This window comes from Diadema antillarum, unplaced genomic scaffold, assembly GCF_040938485.1.
Source record: "Diadema antillarum isolate AM-2024a unplaced genomic scaffold, OU_Dant_1.0 scf00000003, whole genome shotgun sequence".
Classification (NCBI taxonomy): Eukaryota; Metazoa; Echinodermata; class Echinoidea; order Diadematoida; family Diadematidae; genus Diadema; species Diadema antillarum.
In genome coordinates, this window is record NW_027270892.1 from 3,214,533 (window position 1) to 3,237,452 (window position 22,920).

At 39.3% G+C, this 22,920-nt stretch overlaps 1 protein-coding gene and 1 non-coding gene across 2 annotated transcripts; one reads left to right on the plus strand and one right to left on the minus strand.

The window, feature by feature from the left end:
• Positions 1-5,227: 5,227 nt before the first annotated feature.
• Trnae-uuc (transfer RNA glutamic acid (anticodon UUC)) lies at positions 5,228-5,299 on the minus strand. The gene has a single exon. It is a non-coding gene; the product is annotated as a tRNA-Glu (tRNA).
• A 523-nt stretch (positions 5,300-5,822) lies between these two features.
• LOC139735824 (N(4)-(Beta-N-acetylglucosaminyl)-L-asparaginase-like) lies at positions 5,823-22,723 on the plus strand. The gene is made up of 10 exons (XM_071646604.1): positions 5,823-5,925; positions 6,443-6,548; positions 7,029-7,076; positions 8,137-8,249; positions 8,845-8,905; positions 9,695-9,746; positions 11,290-11,489; positions 15,227-15,334; positions 16,440-16,573; positions 22,195-22,723. Exons 1-10 carry the CDS (start codon positions 5,823-5,825, stop codon positions 22,308-22,310), a joined length of 1,041 nt encoding a protein of 346 aa, XP_071502705.1. The 3' UTR covers positions 22,311-22,723.
• Positions 22,724-22,920: the final 197 nt, after the last annotated feature.

The window sequence follows — 22,920 nt, forward strand, 5'->3', positions numbered from 1 at the left end:
CACCAGTGGAAAAAAATGGGTCAGCATGCAGCCCTGATCATGTGTTATTATTGGGGATTTTGGATTTTTTTTTTTTACTTTGTTATAAAATGCTCATAATCCTCATTGAATGACGATGACGGCTTTTGTTAAGACAAGCACTTTTTCGTATCAAATTTTAGATCCTGTGCTTCAATTTCAGTAGACTAGATGACCAAACAGACAATTACTAGTATGCATCTTACACTACAGGTACAATGCTGGGCGCTTAGAATAGAAAGAGTAACTATATAGCAACATTCTAAAAAAAAAAAAAAAAGTAGATTTATCACAATGGATACATGCATGCATGAACATCACATCTGTGCCATATATTTTGTCGCAGAACTTTCACTGAAACAATGGGCACATTCATGGGTTACCTGTCTCTTTGTCTGTAGACGGACAATTTCTAGGTTTCTCTTCAAGCCCGTAGGAGAGGCAGTTGTCGGTATGAGGGATGCCATCCCATACTTAAGACTGCCACCTGCCTTTGCCTTGCACTGATGATATTGACTGCTGAAGATTTAGGGCAAATACTGAACAGAAACACAGAAAGGAAAATGTGAGGAATAGGCCTACATCTAGGGAACAGGTACACATATTACCATCAAGAATGAGACTTCAACTGTAGGACCATTATTAGTATTAGCCTTTAGTTGCAAAAGGGAGTAATATGTTTACAATTTAAACAAAATCTAAAATTGACACATCAGAAGCAAGCAAAATGAAAAAAAAAAAATAGGCATGAATCCATGTTATATAATGTCTGATCATAGTGATAAAAGCTCTAGTGTCGCGAGTAGTGAGAAAAAGATTCCCATCCCTGATTCAATCTGCCATTCTCATAAGGATGTTTGACAGTAATTCACCAAAGCTTTGGTCAACATTGAAATCAGAAAAAAAAAAACATGACATGAGTGAAAAAGACATTTGTTCTTAGAGTCTAATTACCCATACATAAGATTCAAATCTAATAAAAGCAATGGATCATTAATCAGAAGAGGGATGAAGATATGAGGTAAGAGTTAATTTCAATTTGTCTGCCCTTTGTACACATGATATCTGTAATAATGTAAGATCACAACTGCTGATCTAATGTTACAATTTTAACAAACCCTGTGAGGCTGTCATCTACATTCAACAGCAGTAGATGACAGTGGACATTGGTGGACAGGTTCAATTCCCGCTGAAGCTGCACTGGTTCTTTTTTTTCCAACAAGTATGAAACATAGATCAGCAGTTGCATTCTTACAAATTTCATCTTTTATGAATTACTTCCTTCTAAACCAATAAGCGTTTTCACATCAGCCCGATGTTTCGAAATAGCACGCTATTTTCTGACTTGGGATATTAACCCGATCACGAAATAACGCGCTATTTGATAATATGAATACAAATTAGCGCGCTAATCTTATCGCTCTGATCGAGAAAATTTCTCGAGTCCAACTCGGGAAATTTCCAAAATAGCGGGATAATTTGCGAACTAGCGCGCTATTTGATAATGTGAAATCGCCTCAAGAAATTAGCGCACCCATCAAGCGTGTTTTGATGGGCGCTCTGCATCGGTTGATTAAAACTCGATTTTTGAAAAAAAAACAAGATAGGATTTTTTCTTCTTTTCATCATGGATAGTGGACATGTGTGTGTAACAAAAAATCACCGTGCAAAGTTGCGACAATTTATACGTCAGATGTGAGATGAATAGAAGTGAATAGGGGGCCTCATGAGGCGTTCCCCCCCCCCCCCCCCAGGCCTCATGAGGCGTGGGGGCGGTCCTCATGAGGCGGGGCAGTCCTCGTACACGGGAGCGGTACTCATGAGCGGGTTTCCCGGACTGACATTGTAGTTGCGCCCTGCGGTTAGAACTTTGCTACGATTATGAATGATGAATGTAGCTGTTGTTGTTTGACGATGGCAGAAGTGCACTGAAGGAAGGGCAAGAATGTATCCATGACCATATTGGGTCGGCTACTCGAAACGTGGACAGCACAAAGAGATTATACCTATAGAGTAAGTAGTCGCCATACGCGTGCGTACAAATAGTGCGTCCAAAATTGAAGAGGGAGCGCACACTCAGCTCCTGGCACTGGATCTAAGTCTACGTTCAAGTCATATCTTCTCATATCATATCTGGAATGATATGTTATTCTTTATTACACATTTTCATTTTCAGAATCACAATGTGGTTATTTGTTTGAATATTAGTTTTTACGATGGTATCATATCATTTGAACCATTTGGTAGAGTCCAGACCTTTTTGTTGTTCGCAAAATAAAGAGTGCGAACTTGGGTGTAGACTAGACAGTACTTGAGCATTATGACGTTTGTTTCGCGTACATTCCCACTCAAGCCATAAAATCAAACAACCTCAGCACCATTATGACGCTTAAACATGACCATTGTGACGTCACAATAAAACAACGCAAGGTCACTGCGCCGAATATTCAAGTCGAGCGCATTAAACAGTGCGCTGCCAGGATCCGTGCAATGGCGGCTCCCACAACGGGAAATGGCAGCTCCCTCGCGCGGCTGCCTCCCCACTGGACTACGCCCTCTTGTGTTATAATCTCTTTGGGACAGCACGACTCATAAACAAATTTTCTATTAACTATAACTAGTATAAGGCAACTACTGATATATGTCTAGTGATAGTACTGATACAATACGCTGTGAGGTGGCACTGGACAACTGCAGACAAGATCACAGGTACATGGGACTAAGGAACAAGACCTCTGTATCAGTCACACTGCACTGAGCTAGCCGAGTGCACGCACTCCCACCCACCCCACTCCGATCCCATTGAGCTAGTTAGACACGGTTGCCTGCAACTCACGAGTCACGCACACACTACAGCAACGTAGTCGTAGAGTAACCACAAAAATTATTATGCAATAATCTCTGTATACTACAACCAAGCATTTGAGAGTACCTTCTTTCCAGTGCTCCACTGTTCTTTTGAGGTCTCAGAAAGACTCAACCTTCGTTTACATATTTTACAGGAACCAGACAGTCGTACTGATGATAAATCACAGCGCATCATCAATCGCGAAGCTGGAAGCCGTCAGGGCAGCGCAGGTGTTTTTGTTATTCATTTTGAATAATGTGCGTGACGTTGCCAATTTTATGCTTGCTGGAGTTCAGTGAGTGGAACAGAGATACTGTATGGAATTCCATTGTAGGACAAAATTATAACAAGTACAAGATAGTCATGACATAATATTTTTGATATAAAACAAAATATTTTTTGTTTCATTTTAAATATACTATTTTTAATGTCATGAGCTAATCATCATTATGAGTCAAAGACAAGACGTTTTCAAGCACTGCAAAAGTCGATAGTGCTTGAGGGATTCTTTAATTTTTTCGAGATACATGTACTTAGAAACCACCCATATATGAAATATGAAAAACCATACAATTCTAAGAGGAATTCAAATCATAGTTGATGAAAATGGGCGTTGAAATGGCTGAGATATCAAAAGCAAAGTAAAACAAAGTGGTCTTAATAAAAGGTGAGACCCACCTTTTTATCGAACCTCTTTGATTTTGGATATCTCAGCTCTTTGAGTATTTCAGAACCGATTTTGGTCATATCGCGAACTTCGAATTCCACTTCGAATTGTCTAATTAACTCATAGGAAGTTAAAACCTGAATTACCATCTCAACCAAACCTATACCATCCTTCTAACATGGATTTTTGTTTTTATAGGCCTACTCGATTTGATGAGCATTTATTGTTCATGATCTACATCTAAAAACAAGAAAAGAAAAGGAGGAGGAAAAGAAAAACAAAGAAAAAAACGTAAAAGGAACCATTTGATCTAAGGAAACACTTGTCTCTCACAAGTGATGGAAATTAATGACTAAAAAAATTTTGAATGGAGGGCGGGATCTTGAAAGGCATAATTTACCATTTGCAGATGAAACAAATACCCAGCATTATAGTGCTTGAAAATAGTTCTAAAATGTGAGTTAGGAATAAATTAACCACTGTAAAAATTTCAATCGGTAAAATCGATGTTAAAGGGAACCGAAACCCAAAGAGCAATGTGGATTGAGTGTGCAGCAACATTACACTTCGGTGAAAGTTTGAGGAAAATCGGACAATCGATGCAAAAGTCACGAATTTTTAAAGTTTTGGTGTTGGAACCGCTGGATTAGGAGACTACTAGAGGTTATGACGTACGAGTGGACGACAGTATAAAGAAAATATAAAGAAAATTCCACAAAATTTCGTTTTCATAAAAATTACACATTTCATCAACCTAATACTGACACAATATGTTAAGAGTAGCAACATTATTCCCCTGCTTTCTGAAAGTGGTTAGTCAAGTACCCTTTCATTATGCTAGAAAAGTCAATTTTATGCTAGAAAAGTGCATGTTGAATTTTCTTAATATTCTATATAAGTTTTTTTTTGGGGGGGGGGCTGAGAAATTGAGAGGGTTTGTTTGCTTTGCAGTTTTTCTGACACTATTTAAGATACAAAATACAATTGTCTCCTGTTGACCACATTGTCAATAAGTACTGTAGGCCTACATTATCCTTAAGTTAATCACGGATGAAGATGTACTAGTAGATGATAACATATTCATACAAATATCATTTTGATAATGACAGTAGAAGTAATAGCAATAATATATAGTTAATAATGACAACGTTAATTGGTATTGTAGTTATTATTATCATAACATAACTCACATTATTATTATCATTTTGAACAGGTTGTCATACTCTTATGTAATTTTTGCTATTGGCATAGATTATTTTGTGGGGCGGCAGTGGGGGACTTGTTTATTTTGGTGACTTTTTTTAAGGTATATATAATTTGCTGATAGAGGGCCTAATATAAGATACAGAAAGCAAATAAAAAAGGCTAACTATTGTGATAATGGAACATTTAATTTGTTGAAAGTCTGTAGTCACTTTTCTACAGTGTGTGTGTTGTAAAACCTCGTGATTTCATCATTATTTTTGTAAAATTCTTTTCTGATTTTTGTAAAGAAACAAATTAGGATATAGCCTCTATGTATGGTATAGGAAAATTATTGGTGAAATTGATAACAAAAGGAAAGTCGTCAACGATGACTATAATTCTACGACTATATTGTCCTAAAAAAAAAAAAGAAAAAAAAAGTGGGTGATAAATACGGACACACACACAGAAAAACCAAAAAACAGACAAACAAAAAGAAAAAGTTATGCCTCCCGTGCCGGGAATCGAACCCGGGCCGCGTGGGTGAAAACCACGAATCCTAACCACTAGACCACACGGGATTGCTTGCTGACAGAGCAAAATTATAAATATATATATGTTATGTGTAGAACAGTGTTCTTGTTTGTTTCTTTCTTTGCTGTTTAAACCAGGTGAATTACATAGATGATGCAAAATAGTGACTTTATACTTGCAAGAGGATCAGAATGTCATAAATAATCTATGTTCCCTTCGTGCTTCGTACCTTTTTATTTATTGTTTTTCGTCGTGTGATGTCATATCATCGCTTGCGAATGGATGTATCACCTGACAACTGAAATAGTCAGGTGATAGCGCTGGCACACTTTCACGATCCCACGAGACAGGAACAGGCAATGCAATGTACATGGTCCATGCGATCTGATTTTTGTGGTGTTTGTCCTCACACTACAACAAACGTGTTCTCTGCGTACAAAGTATAGTAGACCCTACTAGATTCTACGTCCGGTCTGGTCTGCAACCTGCAACACAACTCTGTTTGAGAGATCTGAAGGCAAAATGGAGTTATCAAATGTGCCATTTTCTATATCTTTCTCTTTGATTGCAATGTTAGCATTTCTTCTGATTAGTCTTTCTTCTATACAAAGCGTCACGTGTTCGCTGCCACTCGTCATCAACACCTGGCCTTTTACTAACGCAACAGAAAGAGGTAAACAATCAATCGTCAATTAGCTGATCGCAGTTGAGTTAGCATGAGATGAGGTTAAACTTACCTTAACCGAAGAGAGAAAGTTAACAAAAGTTGAGGACAAACAGTGAACATGAAACTTTAGAAAGAAAGTGGTCAGACATGCATATGTCATTGAAATAGCATGTCTGACCACTTTCGCATAAATGAGAAATGGCAGGGGCCACAAAAAAGCTACCTGTACAAAGCCTGCTGCAAACATGGTTGTTTACTCTAAGTAAATGACAATATCAATATTCTGGTCTAGATTTGCTTTTAAGTTAGAAATGTTACCTCTAAGCTCTATGTACCTCAAAGGCTAAAGTGTACACTTCATGGTGACTGGTTTCTGTCATTTTGTAATTGTAGTTTTTGATACATTAAAGTTGAACCAAAGATACTTAGATAGGTTGATATGCCATCAATCAGGCAGCCTGCGCCTGCCAAGTGATGCTACATGCTGTTTATACTTCATTTTGTCATGTGATGATCCGATCAGCTTGGGAAGTCCTTGGCAGTGGTCTCTCGGCACTGGATGCTGTGGAGCAGGGCTGCAGTGTCTGTGAGGTGGAGCAATGTGACGGCACAGTGGGTTATGGGGGCAGGTGAGGCAAACAACACCACAGAAGTTGGCAAACATTTTAGATACATTTATCTCCTTTACATTGATGATGTGATGCTTTTGTTTTATTTTGTGGGTTTATTTCTTTTCTTTTTTCTTTCAATGTAAGAAATGTTGTTCCACGCTTGTGTCACTTGAATGTGATACAGTAGCTCTGAATATATGTTTGCACTATTCATGACTCAACAGTTCGGTAATCACAGTGAATTATGAATTTGTCATTTTCCCTTAGAACTGCTGTATTTCTGGATATAAGTTCAGAGTCATATATGCATTAAAAAAATGCTTTTCAAAGTAAGGTGCTCTACCTATTGTCATGTTGTGATTCTTCACTTGTAGACTATGCAAATTGAAGTGATGTAGAAATGAAAATCGACATTAATTTTGCATTGTTATTTTTTTTTTATTATACTGATGGCTTACACATGTGTATACAATGGTATTCTAACCATTATTTCTCCAGCCCTGATGAATCTGGAGAAACAACTCTTGATGCGATGATCATGGATGGGTACGTATAGTGCCTTTGAATCGTATTACACTTTATGTCGCTGCGTAGAAGCACATGATGTGCTATTTAAAAAGGGCTTTGTCTTCTAGCACCTAGCTAGAGGTTTTTTGGAATCGTCAACTGCTACTCTTGGAAAGGCAGCAGTAAATGTCACACTATTATTTTAGATTCAATGGCAGAGTATTGGGATACAAGAAAGAAGAATGATATCAGCTTGAATGTGTACAATTCCACTCTGCATACACACACACACACACACAACTGTACCTCAGTACGCACCTATCACATACAAGCATACACAAACATATATCTATGCATGGGGGCACAAGCAATTTAGGTGCTGAAGGGCTGTGTCAAAGGATGGTATACATGTAGTTTGGGTTGAGATGGGGATTCATATTTTAACTTTTTGAGAGATGATAAGAAATCATTCATATGAAATATTAAAGAGCATACAGTTCATAGAGGAAAGAGCATACAATTCTAAGAGGAATTGAAAGTATATTTGATGAAAAACAATTTGGAAATGGCTGGGATATCCAAAAACAAAGTGGTCCTAATAGGACCTCTTGTTTTGCTTTATATTTGGAATCCTCGGCCACTTTAAAATTGATTTTCTTCAAATAAACTTTTAATTCCTCTCAGCATTGTATGCTCTTTAATGTTTCGCACAAGCGGTTTCTAATTATCTCACAAGAAGTTAAAACCTGCATCCCCATCTGCACCAAAGCTTTATCATCCCTTTAAGTATATGACAGCTAATTGTTAAATCAGGGACGTAGAAATATGCCTTCTTGGCTGGAGCGCCTGTGTCATTCTAGACTATGAAACATTTGTACATAATTGCTACACCATATCATGTTTTCCATACAATGTGGATGTTTTAGGAGGGAAAAGCGTGCAATATAGCAATTTTTTTACTATACAACAAATATCACAAACCATTACCATTCTTCCCTCTGCAACCTTTTGCTGTGTTGGGATTTCCATAGAAGTTGGTCAGGTTTCCTTTGTATGTAATTTTTTCTCAGGCTCTTTTTTTTTTTCTTCTTTTGAGCAGGGAAACCCATGCAGTGGGATCTGTTGGGGATCTACGTCGCATCAAGAGCGCCATCTCTGTTGCCAGGGCAGTGATGAATTACACAAAAGAGACCCTTCTTGTTGGAGAGTCAGGTAAACATAAGTTTAGGGTACAAAGGTCACCATTAACCCATTGAAGGCGAATCCAGAGTATACTTGGGCAAGTGTCTATGGGAAATGTGTGTTGTAGCAAAATCAGCCCATCCTCAATGGGTTAAGGCATGTGTGTAATTCTTTAGGAAAAGCAAACTTCTAGAATAGTGCTACATCAATTCACTCTTTTTTTGAGAAGACACATATAGAGGAAATCTGTGAGCAAAAATTGCATGAGGATATAAGGGAATCAAATACATTTGCATTAATAGTATCATATTGTGGAAACATGAAGAAATCTAACTTCTGCTTTATATTTATAAGCTGCGTAGTGTGTGCGTGTGCATTATTAGCCCTTTAAAGTATGGGATTGCAAGAATTTTTTCTTTTTACATGGATTTTGTTTACATGTACGGTACACAGTATAGGTTTACCAAATATTTTACAGCACTGGCATTTGCATTTGCCAAATATTTCAACATATCGTTATTACATTAACTGTATAATTTAGCATTTCAAACAAGAATTGGGTAGATCTCATAATTGATTTAATCATTTGCTCATATTTTATTCTGTCTCTTTCTCTGTCCCACAGCTACCAAGTTTGCTATAGAGATGGGATTCAAGGAAGAGAGTTTGACAACAAATGAATCCAGGTATGATTCTTGTCTTTTTCACTGCTGCTTGAAAAAAAAAAAAAAAAATTATGCGGGCTATGGAAACTGTACAATGCAAAGGAGGTGGAATTGAAGCCATGGAGATTGACAGTAAATGATCTGTAGTGTTCATTGTCTTTTACTTTACGCAAATGTATGGTCGAACTTAAAAACATATACTGTATACGCTATATATTTCGCGGGGGGTTTATTTTCGCGAATTTCGCGAGTCGGGAACTATTGGCGAAATTAACAACACGCGAAAATATCGCCTTCCAAAATGAATCCCTTGCCTTGATGATACGAACATTTCAGTACTAGTATACCATGTCACGGCTTACCGAACAGACCATACTGGCTAAGCTTGTTTACGCACGTCCACGTCTACTTACGAATACTGTAGAGAGCCAGTCCATTATCGCAAGGGGACCACTCGTCAGAAATCTAGCGCGATGGACTTAACCACTTCAAAAATGTTGAATTCTAACTTACTAGTTCGCAGAGTTTGGCAAGTCTTTTTCATGCAGTGTATAACTAGTATCATTCTTATTTGCTAGTAAGTTGAAAATTCACACTTTCTTTGCCACTTCATATTTTCTCTGGTCCCCCAATCGCGAATTTAACCACTCGCGAAAATGTGTGACAGCTACAATTTGCGAAAATTTATGTACACGAAAATTATAGTGTATACAGTAATGTCTGCCTCTAGAGTAAGTGAAAGGGAAAAGTGCTAATCTGAATGATTTCACACTTTTAGCCTGTTTGAATATTTGCTGTTGTTGTTTGCAGAGCAATCTGGAATGCATGGAGAAAAAATAATTGTCAGCCAAATTATAGACAGGTGAGTGTAAACAATATTGTTTTTGTCCACCGATCGTTCTTCCTCATTGCACAGATACTTTTCCTTAATTTTTGTCTCCTCTGTGTTATTTCTCTCTGTATGTAAATAAAAACAGAAGATATATTGAAGAAATGCAGTGTGATGAAAGTCATCAAACTGATGACATGAGAGTAATTACAATAACAATAGCACAGCACACATCCTTCATTGCAAAGTAACAATGATACCTTTAGATATGCAATTCATGATTAAAGGTTTTATTCTCAGAAAACAGTTGAAATGTTTCCACAACTCCTTTCCTATCACCGTAATATTTTCATAAACCTCCTGACCCTTCGAATGTGAAATGTTATATATAAACGGAAAAATGATGAGATCTTGTATCACAAGTAAGATTGCATCCCCCTTAGAGGTATGGATTCATAGAAGCCCCTTTTTCGAACTTGTGCACATTCTTGTATTAACAATGATATCTGATTGCTATTGAAAAACTTTAAAGGGAACGTAAACCCAAAGAGCAATGTGGGTTGAGTGAAAGCAGTAACATTAGTAAAACACATCAGTGAGATTTGAGGAAAATCAGACGATCGATGCAAAAGTTATGAATGTTTTGGTGTTGGAACCGCTGGATGAGGAGACTACTAGAGGTTATGACGTATGAGTGGACAACAATATAAAGAAAATATAAAAGGAATTCCACAAAAAATTACTTTTCTAGCAAAATGAAAGAGTACTTGACAAACCGCTTTCAGAAAGCAGGGGGAATAATTGCTACCCCTATAACATATGTCAGTATCAAGTTGATGGAATGTGTAATTTTCACGAAAAATGAATTTTTATTAAATTCCCTTTATATTTTCTTTATATTGTAGTCCACTCATACGTCATAACCTCTAGTAGTCTCCTTACCCAGCAGTTCCAACACCAAAACTTTAAAAATTCATAACTTTTGCATCGATTGCCCGATTTTCCTCAAACTTTCACTGATGTGTTTTACTAATCTTACTGCTTTCACTCAACCCACATTGCTCTTTGGGTTTACGTTCCCTTTAAGGTCCATATTCGCTGAGTTACATGAAGATATTTTGTACCTGACAAAGAGATCCACAGTCTACTGTATATGCCGAATATTTCGCGAGGTTTTTATTTTTTCGAATTTCGCGAGTCGGGTGCTATTCGCGAAATTAAAGACACACAAAAATATTGACTCTGATCCCGATGTGAATGTGACGTACGCATGTGCACTTCTCCGTTCAGTACAGGACTCTACGATCGCGAATTTAACCACTCGCAAAATCGTCGAGAATTCCCGATTCGCGAAAATTTAGACTTGCGAAATATATGGCATATACAGTATATGTTTGGTGCAAATAGAGGAAGATTGACATTATTTTCATTTGATGTGTATGATATACAAAAAGTTTTGTTTGTTTGTTTTTTACTTGTGTTCATGCAAGAATGTACAATATACACATGTATTTACTTGTATATGCTTTTGTTCTGGTGAGGTATATAATATGCTTATTGTTTGATGTTGGTGCAGAATGTCATGCCTGATCCCTCAAAGTCCTGTGGCCCGTACACTCCCGTGAGGAATGGCAAGCAGCAGATGGCCAGCAAAGAGCGGTTCAACCCAGATGTCAGCCGGAAGAATCATGACACCATTGGAATGATAGTGATCGATTCCAAGGGTCGTATCGCAGGGGGTACATCGACCAACGGGGCAAACCACAAAGTACCTGGGTAACAAAACTAGTGATTATTAAGATAATTAAGTACTATTAAAGGAAACCCAAACCCAAAGAGAAATGTCGATTGAGTGAAAGCAGGAACATTAGTAAAAGATATCAGTGAAAGTTTGAGGAAAATCGGACAGTCGATGCAAAAGTTAAAAATTTTTAACGTTTTGGTGTTGGAACAGCTGGATGAGGAGACCACTAGAGGTTATGATGTATGTGTAGACAACAATATAAAGAAAATATAAAGGGAATTCCACAAAAATTCCAAAAAAATGTTACGGGTAGCAATTATTCCCCCTGCTTTCTGAAAGCGGTTAGTCAAGTGCTCTTTCATTATGCTAGAAAAGTGAATTTTTGTGGAATTTTCTTTATATTTTCTTTATATTGTTGTCCACACATACGTCATGACCTCTAGTAGTCTCCTTATCAAGTGGTTCCAACACCAAAACTTTAAAGATTTTGCATTGATTGTCTGATTTTCCTCAAACTCTCACTGATGTGTTCTACTATTAATGTTGCTGCTTTCACTCAATCCACATTGCTCTTTGGCTTTGGATTCCCTTTAAAGGACAAGTCCACCTTCATATACATAGGATTGAGAGAAAGCAGCAATATTAGTAGAACACATCAGTGAAAGTGTGAGGAAAATTGGACAATCCGTTCAAAAGTTACAAATATTTTAAGTATCTGCGCAGTCACTGCTGGAAGAGAAGACTACTACAGTGTATGATGTGTCATGCGTACAACTATATAAGGAAAATAAAAAGAGAATTTCACAAAACTTTACTTTTTGAATAAAGTGCACATTTCTTCGACTTGCTACTGACGTATGTTAAGGGTAATATTATTCCCCCTACCTTCTGAAAGAGAGAAGTCGAGCGTTCTGTTATGCGAGAAAAATTGAATATGTTGAATTTTCGTTATTCTTTCTTTATATCGTTGTACTCATGTGACATCACAAGCTATAGTAGTCTATTCATCCAGCCATGACTGAGCAGAAACTTTAAAAATTCATAACTTTTCAACGGATTGTCCGATTTTGCTCAAACTCTCACTGATGAATTCGACTAATATTGCTGCATTCACTCAACCCACACGTCTATGAAGGTGAACTTGTCCTTTAAGTACTACTATGACCTCTATTAAGGAATATTCGTAATGATCACAAAACTTTGGAAAATACCTTTAATCATGTTGACTACATCATATGTGACCGGCGACAACGGTTTCAGGCAAAAGTCGGGAATTTTGAAAAATCATTTTTTCACTGAATCTCATTGCCCATTTCCTAAGCTTTACATTGATATAAAACACTTGTATTCTTCGGCACAATAAGTGGGCATAGAAAGAGAAATAAAATGCACTTTTTAAGTTGTTAGCCTGACAAATTTGCGAGAAAACAGGCTTTGAAGATTCACCTCTTTCTCAAAGACAATGTCCGAGCGGCGAAGCGAGGGGAGAATCACCCATCCGTACGATGGTGCTAATCGATGTTAAGCTCCGCCTCTAGCAACCACATCGCCTTCTGATTGGCTCACTGAGAGAGTCAAATTTCCCGGGCACCTTCCTCGGAGCTCAGCGTATAGAGCCTAAAAACAATGCATTTCGCTCGGGTTTGTTTACCAGTACGTCTTACAAGATGGCGAATACGATATTGCACGTATGGTGTACATGTACAATGTACATGTGTATGGTGCACGCATTACGCAATGGCATCCACATGCCATGTCCGTGTGCATGTAACAGGAGTGGTGGCGAATCCACACATTTACAAATCGCGCTTTCATTGTGGTGCATTTTGAAGGCAGAAAATTGCTAGTGCTGGCAAGGGTCACGCTTCCTGTTTGTTTCGCTTTTACAAGACATGCATAATTATGTTGCTTTGTTCGGTGGTGCTAATTAAATTAAAACAAACAAACACGACTCGTTAGTTTGGTGCGATCTTGACGTGTAGTATTTGAATAGAATTGGTTGCATGTAGTGTGGCCGCTCCTTTCCTGTCATCTACCTTCCATTAAATCAGTCTGCTGTCATAATTTTTACTACATGTACAAGTAGACAAATTTGAGAATATTTAGTTTTCTTTTCACACGATTATGTCATGCTACATGATTTTTGTTTCACTTCCGTTGTCGAATATTGCGGCAGAATGTAGTTTGGATAGAAAGCCAAACGAACAGCACGCAGTACAGAGCGAGCGTATATAAACCACTATAGCAAGAACAATGGAGCATGTAATCGTGCACGCGTGGACAAAGCATTCCCCAAACGCTGCAACTGGTGTCTCCGAAAGCCAAATTATGTAAATGTATGCGACGCACCAGCCAATCACATGCGAGACCCTGCGCCGTAGCAACGCTGAGGATATTGGCGCGGCGTTCGAAAGAAGCTTGAAACTGACGAGTGCGATCCCACATAGGGTGCTTAAAATTCCATTTTTGATAGGAAAAACGTAGTCTTATGCTATGACATTTAGTGTAGATGTAGAAAACATATCAAAGATTCGATTTCTGCAAAAAACCTAAATCGACAAAAATAATGGTCAAAATCTTTGTACCCCGCCTAGGAGGGAATTTGCTCTTGCGACTTTTGCCTGAAACCGTTGTCGCGGGTCACATATTGCCTTGAAACCACTCCTTTACTTTGCCTTCAAAGAAGAAAGATCAGCCAGAGTATTAAAGGAGGTATATTGTATGGCATTTTGCCTATACCTGCTGTTGCTCAGCTTTATAGTTCCATAATATGTACACATTGATCACTAATTCTCTAGTGAAGCCAAATTAGTTTGGAATGACATCATTGATACACCGTATCCAGGCAATTACCCCAAGAGGGCAATTACCCCCTGGCTAAATACTGGTTAGTGGTAAGGTTAGAGTAAAGATTAGGGTTAGGGTTAGGTTTAGGGTTAGGAGTTGGGTTAGGGTTAGGATTAGGTTTGGAATTAGGATTAGGATTAGGGCCCGGGGAAGGGTCTGGGGTAATTGCCCAGGGGGTAATTGCCCTAGACCCTTGTCACACGAATGCAATCAAGTCTGTGTTTTTTTTTTTGTGTTTTTTTTTACATTCTTACTCTTATTCTTGAAGTCAAAAGGGGCCTGAGCTTTCGATCCCAGCAAAATCTTTGTTAGAGGCAAATGACAAACAAGTAGGGAAAGCAATCACAGGACTACACACAAACAAGCACAGACTGAGGAGGGCTAGGGACATAAAACAAAGAAAACAAAAGGGATGGGTAGAAGTCAAAGGCAGGGAGCCAAACAGGTAAGGAAGGGAGATTAAAGGGGGGGGGGGAACAAACAAAAGGCAAAGGTGGGCCAGTGATGATCCCATGGGGGGGGGGGGCACCTGTGAAGGATAAAGATGAATAGGGAGATAACATCAAACAAGAACAGGAACAACACAGGGATAAAGAATTGGGAAAGAGTGAAATAGCAGCAGCACGAGTGAAGGGGGGGGGGGGTATATTCATGTACATCTTATACTAATTCATCACCTTCCTGTGCAGTGTTGTTTTCCTTCATTTTGGTTCCCCTTTGCGTGCCTCTAGTGAAGAGTACCTTCAGTCAACGTGCTACTTCTCTTTCCTTCTCATCTCTGTGTACTATTCTGCAGTTGTAGAAGTCCAAATTAAATTTTTCATTGAACCAGTCCTTAGTTTATCAAGTTTTCTGCAGTTAGTGTACCTCTGGAGTTTTACATTTGCTGATTTGTTTTTGTTTTTGTTTTTCCCCATTATAGGAGAGTGGGGGATTCCCCTATTGCTGGAGCCGGTTCCTATGTGGACAAAGACGTGGGCGGAGCTGCTGGAACTGGTGATGGAGATGTCATGATGAGATTCCTTCCAAGGTAACTTTTGCAGCATCGCTGGTGCATTCACTTTACCACACTACCAGATACTTTCCACTGCTACTACATTAAGTGTTAATACCAGTAGATTTAATTATAAGAAAAGCAGTAGTATTATTGAGGATAATGTTGATAGTGATAACAATTGTCATGATAATAATGTTAATGTAAAATCATAAAGGAAGGATTGTTTAGATGATGTTGGTCATCAAACTTCAGCCTTGAAAGTATTTGTTACTTGCAATTTGATTAATCTCTTCTTCATCAATGATCTCTTTTTTCCTTCTTTTTTTTTCTCAGAGATTTGAGGAGCGTTCCAGGACTTTTCTTCTTCATACAAAGCAATGTTAAAAACAAGTGAAGCACTCAGAGAGCACAGACCTCTGCCAATCATAATGCCCCTTTTTCCTAATTATAAAGAATCCTTCCAAAAAAAGAAAAGAAAAAAAAAATCCTGGATGCAGATGGTGATTAGGATCACTACCAACTTGTCTCGGTATTAACTTCTCCTGAAAATTTCGTTCGAAATTTCTGTGGTATTTTAATAAACAAACAAACAACAAACCAACCAACACCAGCAAAAATGTAACCTCCTTTGAGGAGGTAACAATGTCGCACTAACGGCAGGCTGACATGGTATCAATGCTGACAGTGCTTAATGTGTGCAATATTTTACAACTCGGTGCTACTGATGCAATTATGACCTCATTACATGCCACAGTTACATTGTACATGTCTGTTCGCTATGTATGATGCTTGCCACTTTTTTTTCCTCTGAGAATTGTCAGCTAAAACATTGGTTCCATGACATTTGCTCCTGCGACGATTGCTCCAATCAAATATCTGCACTCTAAGCCAAACATGAATTCTATCCACAAACATAGCCCTAATCCTGATCCTCACATCAAACTAAACCTAAAACCCTATCACAACCCTAACCCTAAGACCGTGGAGAAAATAAACCAGAGAAACTGTAGCAGGAGGAAATGTCATGCCACTGAAACATCACATGGGGTCAGGGGGGGGGGGGACGTGTGGAGGTTCTTCGTAGCCATATTCACCAATGCATCAGCAATCTGTTACTCTGTACTTCTGTTCATACCAGCTTCCAGGTTGTGGAGAACATGCGGAATGGGATGACACCGGACGTGGCGTGTCAGTCGGCGCTGCAGAGGATCATCCGCTACTATCCCGAGTTCAGTGGAGCTCTCGTGGCTGCAGGAGTTGATGGTAGCTATGGTGAGACTGCATTTATCGCGACACTTTGCGAGAAAGGTTGAGGAGTGTAGTAGATGGCATGTGCAATAATTTAGAGCAATTGATGCAGAGCAATATATGATGTACAATGTACACATGGAGCAGTTGTTGTGCACACATCCTTGAGTGAGTTGGCAACGCTGTGATGAATTTTCTATTTTATCAGCTGCAAATGCCAACATTTTGTGGCAGCCCCTGTGCAGTCCACCAATATAAAGACTAATGATTGTCATTTCAACTCATTTGAATTCATTTGAATTCATTTTGAAGAGTGAAAAAGTGGATTTAGATCACCTTTGTTACATTTGTCACCCACAGCTGTGCGTTTGTCCACCTGTACATACCTTGTCAGGTATCCTGCACTCAAGTCAACGAAACCGGAAATGCACACTTACAAGACTTATTGGTTTTGCTATAGATCAACTGGGTTTGGGTCCTGTTTTTATGGCATTTTCTATCTGGGGGCTTCAAGTATGCATAACAAAAGATAATTCATGCTCTGGATCATAATGGCATAAAGCTGTTGTTCAATCTGTGTAAAATTCATACTCAATTTTACAGTATTTCTCTCTTCATTTCTGTTATTACAAGGTGCGACATTAGTTCCCTCTGCCAATTACACGGTAGCATTCAGGGTTTTTCAAACAGAACTTCTCAATCAGTGAAGAAATATCTAAGGAATCCAGAGTTTCATGTGGAATGGCCATGATAAGTGCCAAATGAGTTGGCCTTTTCTGTGTCATGGTAGAGCGCCATCAAAACAGAAACCAACTAAATTTTGAAAGGGCAGCTGAAGGTGCAGCAACCCATCTTTGATAATCCTGGTCAAAGTTGTTGAGTTAGTGTTGGGACAGTTGTAGAATCCAAGGAACTCTGACTTCCTGTCAAAATTTGACACTGCTTCTGCACACTCTCTGAAAATTGCTCATTACTACTTTTGTACTGTCAGCCATGATACTAAAAAAGTCATAGGCCTGGATTTCCGTGGCAATTTCTCGTTGAATTGCATGCCCATACGTTTCAATGATCTAATTTTGGATTGTGTTAGAGGTCCAGTCATTTCTGTGTTTCGTCCATGGAAGTTGTTCTTTGTTGCTCTTCCATCATTCCACCATCAAGTTCCAGAACACTCCATCACAAGCTGTATCACCTTGGAAAGATAAACTATGCTTTCCTGTTTCCAAGAAAACATATTGTCCTGAAGATTAATATTGTCCTGAAGATTAGAGATAGCACATCTGAAGCAGTGGTTTGCTCCCTCCTGCACTGCACTGTGAACGGAGAACTTGATGGATTCTTGTTGACCTATATAAGCTTCGAACATGCTCTTTCGTGTTGTTGTGATCGTTCATGTACATTAACATTTTGGTGGCCTTCTGCCAAGTGTCGAAACCTTTTGAAATGAATGTGCAATGAATTTTTTCATGTTTCGAAATCTGCACATTGTAACATCTGACCACGGAATCAATCGCAAGAGACAATCACTAGTCAGCTAACAATCACAGATCCATTTCACGCAATGGTCACGCGACTGATTAAATCGGGTCGAGTCAGAGGAGTACAGTTTTGATAGATTTTACTTGTCTCATTGAGTCTGCATAGTTACAGTGACGTGGCTTATAGCATGCAGTGAGCATATAATGCGTATGTGTTGCTAGTCTCAATTCAGGACACTACATTTCTCCCTTTCTCCAAAAGATGAAATTTCTCATATAATAATTTGGTTAATGTCATGCAAGTGTAATGAAATAAAATGTTTCCGACTTAGAAATGAATAACATCAATAATTTTGCTGTGTCCTGTTAATTCAGTAAATTAAATGATGTTCCAAAATGGTTTCTTTAACTTAAATGTTGCATAGTGTATAAACATACAAAATACAATTAATGGTTTTACTCCAAATTTTCCATATTTTTCCTTTTCAATTTTTTAATGCGTATATGTGTATATATTATCTGCTACGTAGGAGCATGCATTAACATTGTATAAAGCTTACACTACATCCTAACTTAATATCTTCTTTCTTCTGATACTTCTTTCTTCTTTTACCTTCTTTCTTCTAAAACTTCATAATCTTTTACTTTCTTTCTTGCAATTCCCTCTTCTTCTTTTGATAATCTTCCAGCTTCTTAATCCCTGCAAAATCTTCCAGCTTCTTTATCTCTTCAAAATCTAGCTTCGTTCTTCAAATCTTCTAGCTTCTTCCATCAATATGCAGTGGAACTCAGCATAACGAGAATCTTTCGGTTCTGAATGTTCTGCTTATTATGTCAAATATATTTGAATATATATCTCAATACTGAAAACAATACCAAAAAAAAAAAATTATTTCACTAAAATCAAAACAGTTTGCCGTATCCAAAACTTCGTTATATTGAGTTCCCACTGTAGTGAGATATATCAATGGGGGGGGGGGGGGGGGGGGGTGTTCACTTATTCTTTAAAATTTAGTTACAAAATCCTTCAAATGAGGGGGGGCTTTCTTCATTCGTACAGGCCGCCTGTGGGGTTGTGGGAGCCTCTCTCTGGTTTGGTCTGGGTGGCGTGGTGGGGCATCCTTCCTTCTGGATTGGTTGGATTGGTTTGTTGGTGGAGGCATCCTTCTGGATTGGTTGGTCTGGTGTGGGGCCTGTTGCATTAGCATCACCTGCACCCTTAGTAGTTTCCTGGAGTATCATCTCTCTCCAGTCCTCTCGTTTGGGTGTGTCGGTTTGGTCACCAGGGTAGTCATCCATATTTTGAACGACCGCATTTGCGAGTTTGAAGTGACTCGCGTCTCTGTAGATCTGCCTTCCATCCGATACTCGTCGAGCAGCCACAGATGAACCATCTATCCTGTATATCACATAGAAAGCTGGCTGAAATGCCGTTGTCCATTTGTTCTTTTTGCTCTGTTTGAGCAGGGCAAAATCTCCGACTACAAAGTTGTGCGTTCTTGTGTTCCTGTTTTCTCTCAACCTCTTGCCCTTTTCTTTGTAGTCTTTGTCCCTTTGGTTTATTTGTTTGTCTTTGTCTTTGACCTCTCAATGTGGGGTCATGTGGTCTAGTTTTGTCCTCACAGGTCTTCCCATCAGTGCTTCATAGGGTGGCGTTTGTGTAGCTGGATGGGGTGCTGCGCTGTAACCCATGAGCATGGTTTGTATTGCAATCTCACGATCTTGTTTCTGTAGATGTGCAATTTGTTCAGTCTTGTTGAGAATTTTCATGAAATTCTCTGCTTCCCCATTGGCTCTGGGGTGGTCTGGAGTGACCTTGTGGTGGATGAATCCTTCCTCTTGGGCAAAACTTTGGAACTCCTGGGAGTTGAAAGGAGGTCCGAAACAAGGTCTCGACCTTGTTTGGTATGCCGTGTGTAGCAAATATCCTCTTGAGTTTGCTTTTTATGGCCTTGAACGAGGTTGATCGTGTCATCTCGACTTCAGGATACCTTGTTCTTTTGTCAATGACAACAAGGTTGTAGTGCCCATCTGGGTATGGTCCTCTGAAGTCTATGGAAACCACATCCCATGGTTTCTCTGGTATTGGCGTTGTTTTGACTGGCTCTTCTGTGTGTTGTTTTGTCGTGACTTTACATTCGTAACACTGGCCAATCACTTCTTCAGTCATTCTGTTCATCTCGGGGAACCAATATTTCTCCCTCAAGAGTTGTTTTGTTTTGGTCATACCAAGATGTCCCATCTTGTGTGCTGTATGAATGACCTTCCTGTGCAAAGTGCTTGGTATCACAATGCATTCAAGTCTGAAGATGATGTCTTTGGCAATGTACTGCTGTTGTCGTATGGGGTAAATGGTTTGATGTCCTCATCTTTCCTGAATTCTTCCCAGTCATTTTGCATGAGTCTTTGTTTCACTTTGTTCAGCTGTGGATCTTTTTCTGTTTCCTTCCTGATTTTGTCCATGACCACAGCGTGTTCATCCTCTATGATGTGCTTGACTATCATTTTTGTTTCATCGGACCCTGTCTCTGGGAGTGGATGTCTGGAAAGGAAATCGAGCGGGTCGGCCTCGTCCTTTCCGGGTTCATAGATTACCTCATACAACCTTTTAGTCGACATCTTGCATTTCCATGACCCACTTCTCTATCCTCGGTGGTAGCTTTGCTGTGGGTTTGTTGAACATGGGTTTCAGTGGTTTATGGGCGGTCACAATCTTGAACCGTGGAGCCCCAAGGAGGTACATCCTGAACCTGTTCTTTGCCCATTGGATTGCTAGAGCGTCCTTTTCAGTCTGGCTGTACCTTTTCTCTGCCTTTGTCATCGAGCGGCTGATGAAGTGGACGGGTTGCACTCCCTTTTCTGTGTGCTGGAACAGTCCCGCTGAGAGTCCCTCATGAAAGCTTGCCTCTGTTCGGAGTATGATCTCCTTCGATGGGTCAAAGTATGCCACTACATCATCACTTGTGATGCTTTTCTTCAAGTTGTCGAAGGCTTTTTGTTCCTCTGTACCCCATTTGAACTTGATGTCCTTTTGTGTCAGGGCTCTGAGTGGGGCAGTGAGGATTGAGTACCTGGGTATGAACTTGGATAGGTATCCAATCATCCCGAGAAAGCTTCTCACTTCCTCCTTGGATTGAGGTGGCTTGCTTTCTTTGACTGCCCTGACCTTATCATCAGTGGGCTTCAGACCTTCCTTTGTGAAAAGGTATCCGTAGAACTCGATCTCCTCTACAGCGAAACAGCATTTGTCCTCGTTGAATGTGATGTTGAAGTCTGCTCCCCCCTGGAGAACGGTGCGAAGCGTCTCGTTGTGGTCCTCCAATGATTTTCCGCCTATGAGGATGTCGTCACGCTGGTTGAGGCAGTATGGGATGTCACCAAATATCCTGCCAATTGTCTCATCAAACAAGTCTTGCGATGACTTTGCTCCAAATACCAGTCTCTTTGGGCGCATGTTCCCCCAGGGTGTACTGAATGTGGCTACATTTCTAGATTCTGGGTCCAGGAGTAGCTGGTGGTAGCCTTGCTTCATGTCCAATTTGGAGAACACATGACAGTCATGGAATTTGTATGTGAAGTCTTCTACAATTGGGCTCTGTGTGATGCGACTTCTTTCCATGTGCTTGTTTACAACCCGAAGGTCGATGCTTGCTCGAATCATGTCTGGTCCCAGCTTGTCTTTTGGGGTGTCCTTGAATCTCGGCTTTGGTTGAACCACTAGAGGAGAGCACCATGTGACTGGTTCATCATCTGGGATTTCTTCATAGATTTCCTCCTCTATGCACTGTGCTAACCATTCCTTCAGAGGTTTCTTTCTTTGCAATGTATCTGCAGGTACATTTTTAAGCTTGTGGCTTAAATCTGATGTTCATAATATGGTATTTTGTTAAAACCAGGTTGAATAATATTCAAATTATTAAGATAGAAATTGAAGAGAAAAATATGATAAATTTGTTGTATGAGTGATAATTAGAGTCAAGTGCCTGGGAGCAACCACAATTTTTGGTTTGCCAATAGGGATAGAGCAAGGGGATGTCATCCCATAATTTTAACAATGAAAGATTATCACAGCATTATTTTGCACATTTCTTAAATACATATTTTTGCAGGCATATGGAAACTATGTTTTACCGTCAATTCCTTCATTGTTTTCTCTCTATTTTGCAGGTGCAGCCTGCCATGGTTTCTCCTCTTTTCACTACTCAGTGCGAGATCCATCTTTCTCAGCGGTGAAAGTGATAGAAGTCCCATGCTCCTCAGAATCAAACGATGTACATGCATAAGATTTGCAATGTGCTATTTCCTCAATGGACTTGATTATGTGTCATGAATTCTCAGACTTCCTAGAATTGGTTTGTATGTTTGTTTGTTTGTTTGTTTGTTTCATTTTCCATCTGACAAGATGGCTGAATGGCCCATATTCAGCTGCACTAGCTGATATTCCATGGGATCCAGTCGATACGTTAGTACTTGGGGCAGACCACTTCACCAGGTTATGCACCCTGCTCTTTGCAATGAATAAATGAAGCAGGATCTTTTATGTGCAGAGGTTGTGACTCTCACATACACGGGATCTCTATATTTATGTCCCAAATGTGGGATAGAGTGTTTTGCCTCTACTCGAGGGGGACGGTATGATAACTCACAACATTGCTCAGTAAGACTCACTTGGGTTTAACCCACGCTCAAACCCAAGCCATTCGATTGAACGGCAGATACATGTACAGTGTATGCTACTTGACTGAGCCACCTCTCTGTTTTGTTACAGCATGGAAAGGCTCCTGAGCTCAGGGATTGGGCATAGAGCAAAACATTTCAATTTTTTTCTTCAGAGATAGAACGTTAAAATATTTTGTACATTTCAAAATATTCATGAAATCATGGTCATGCTCA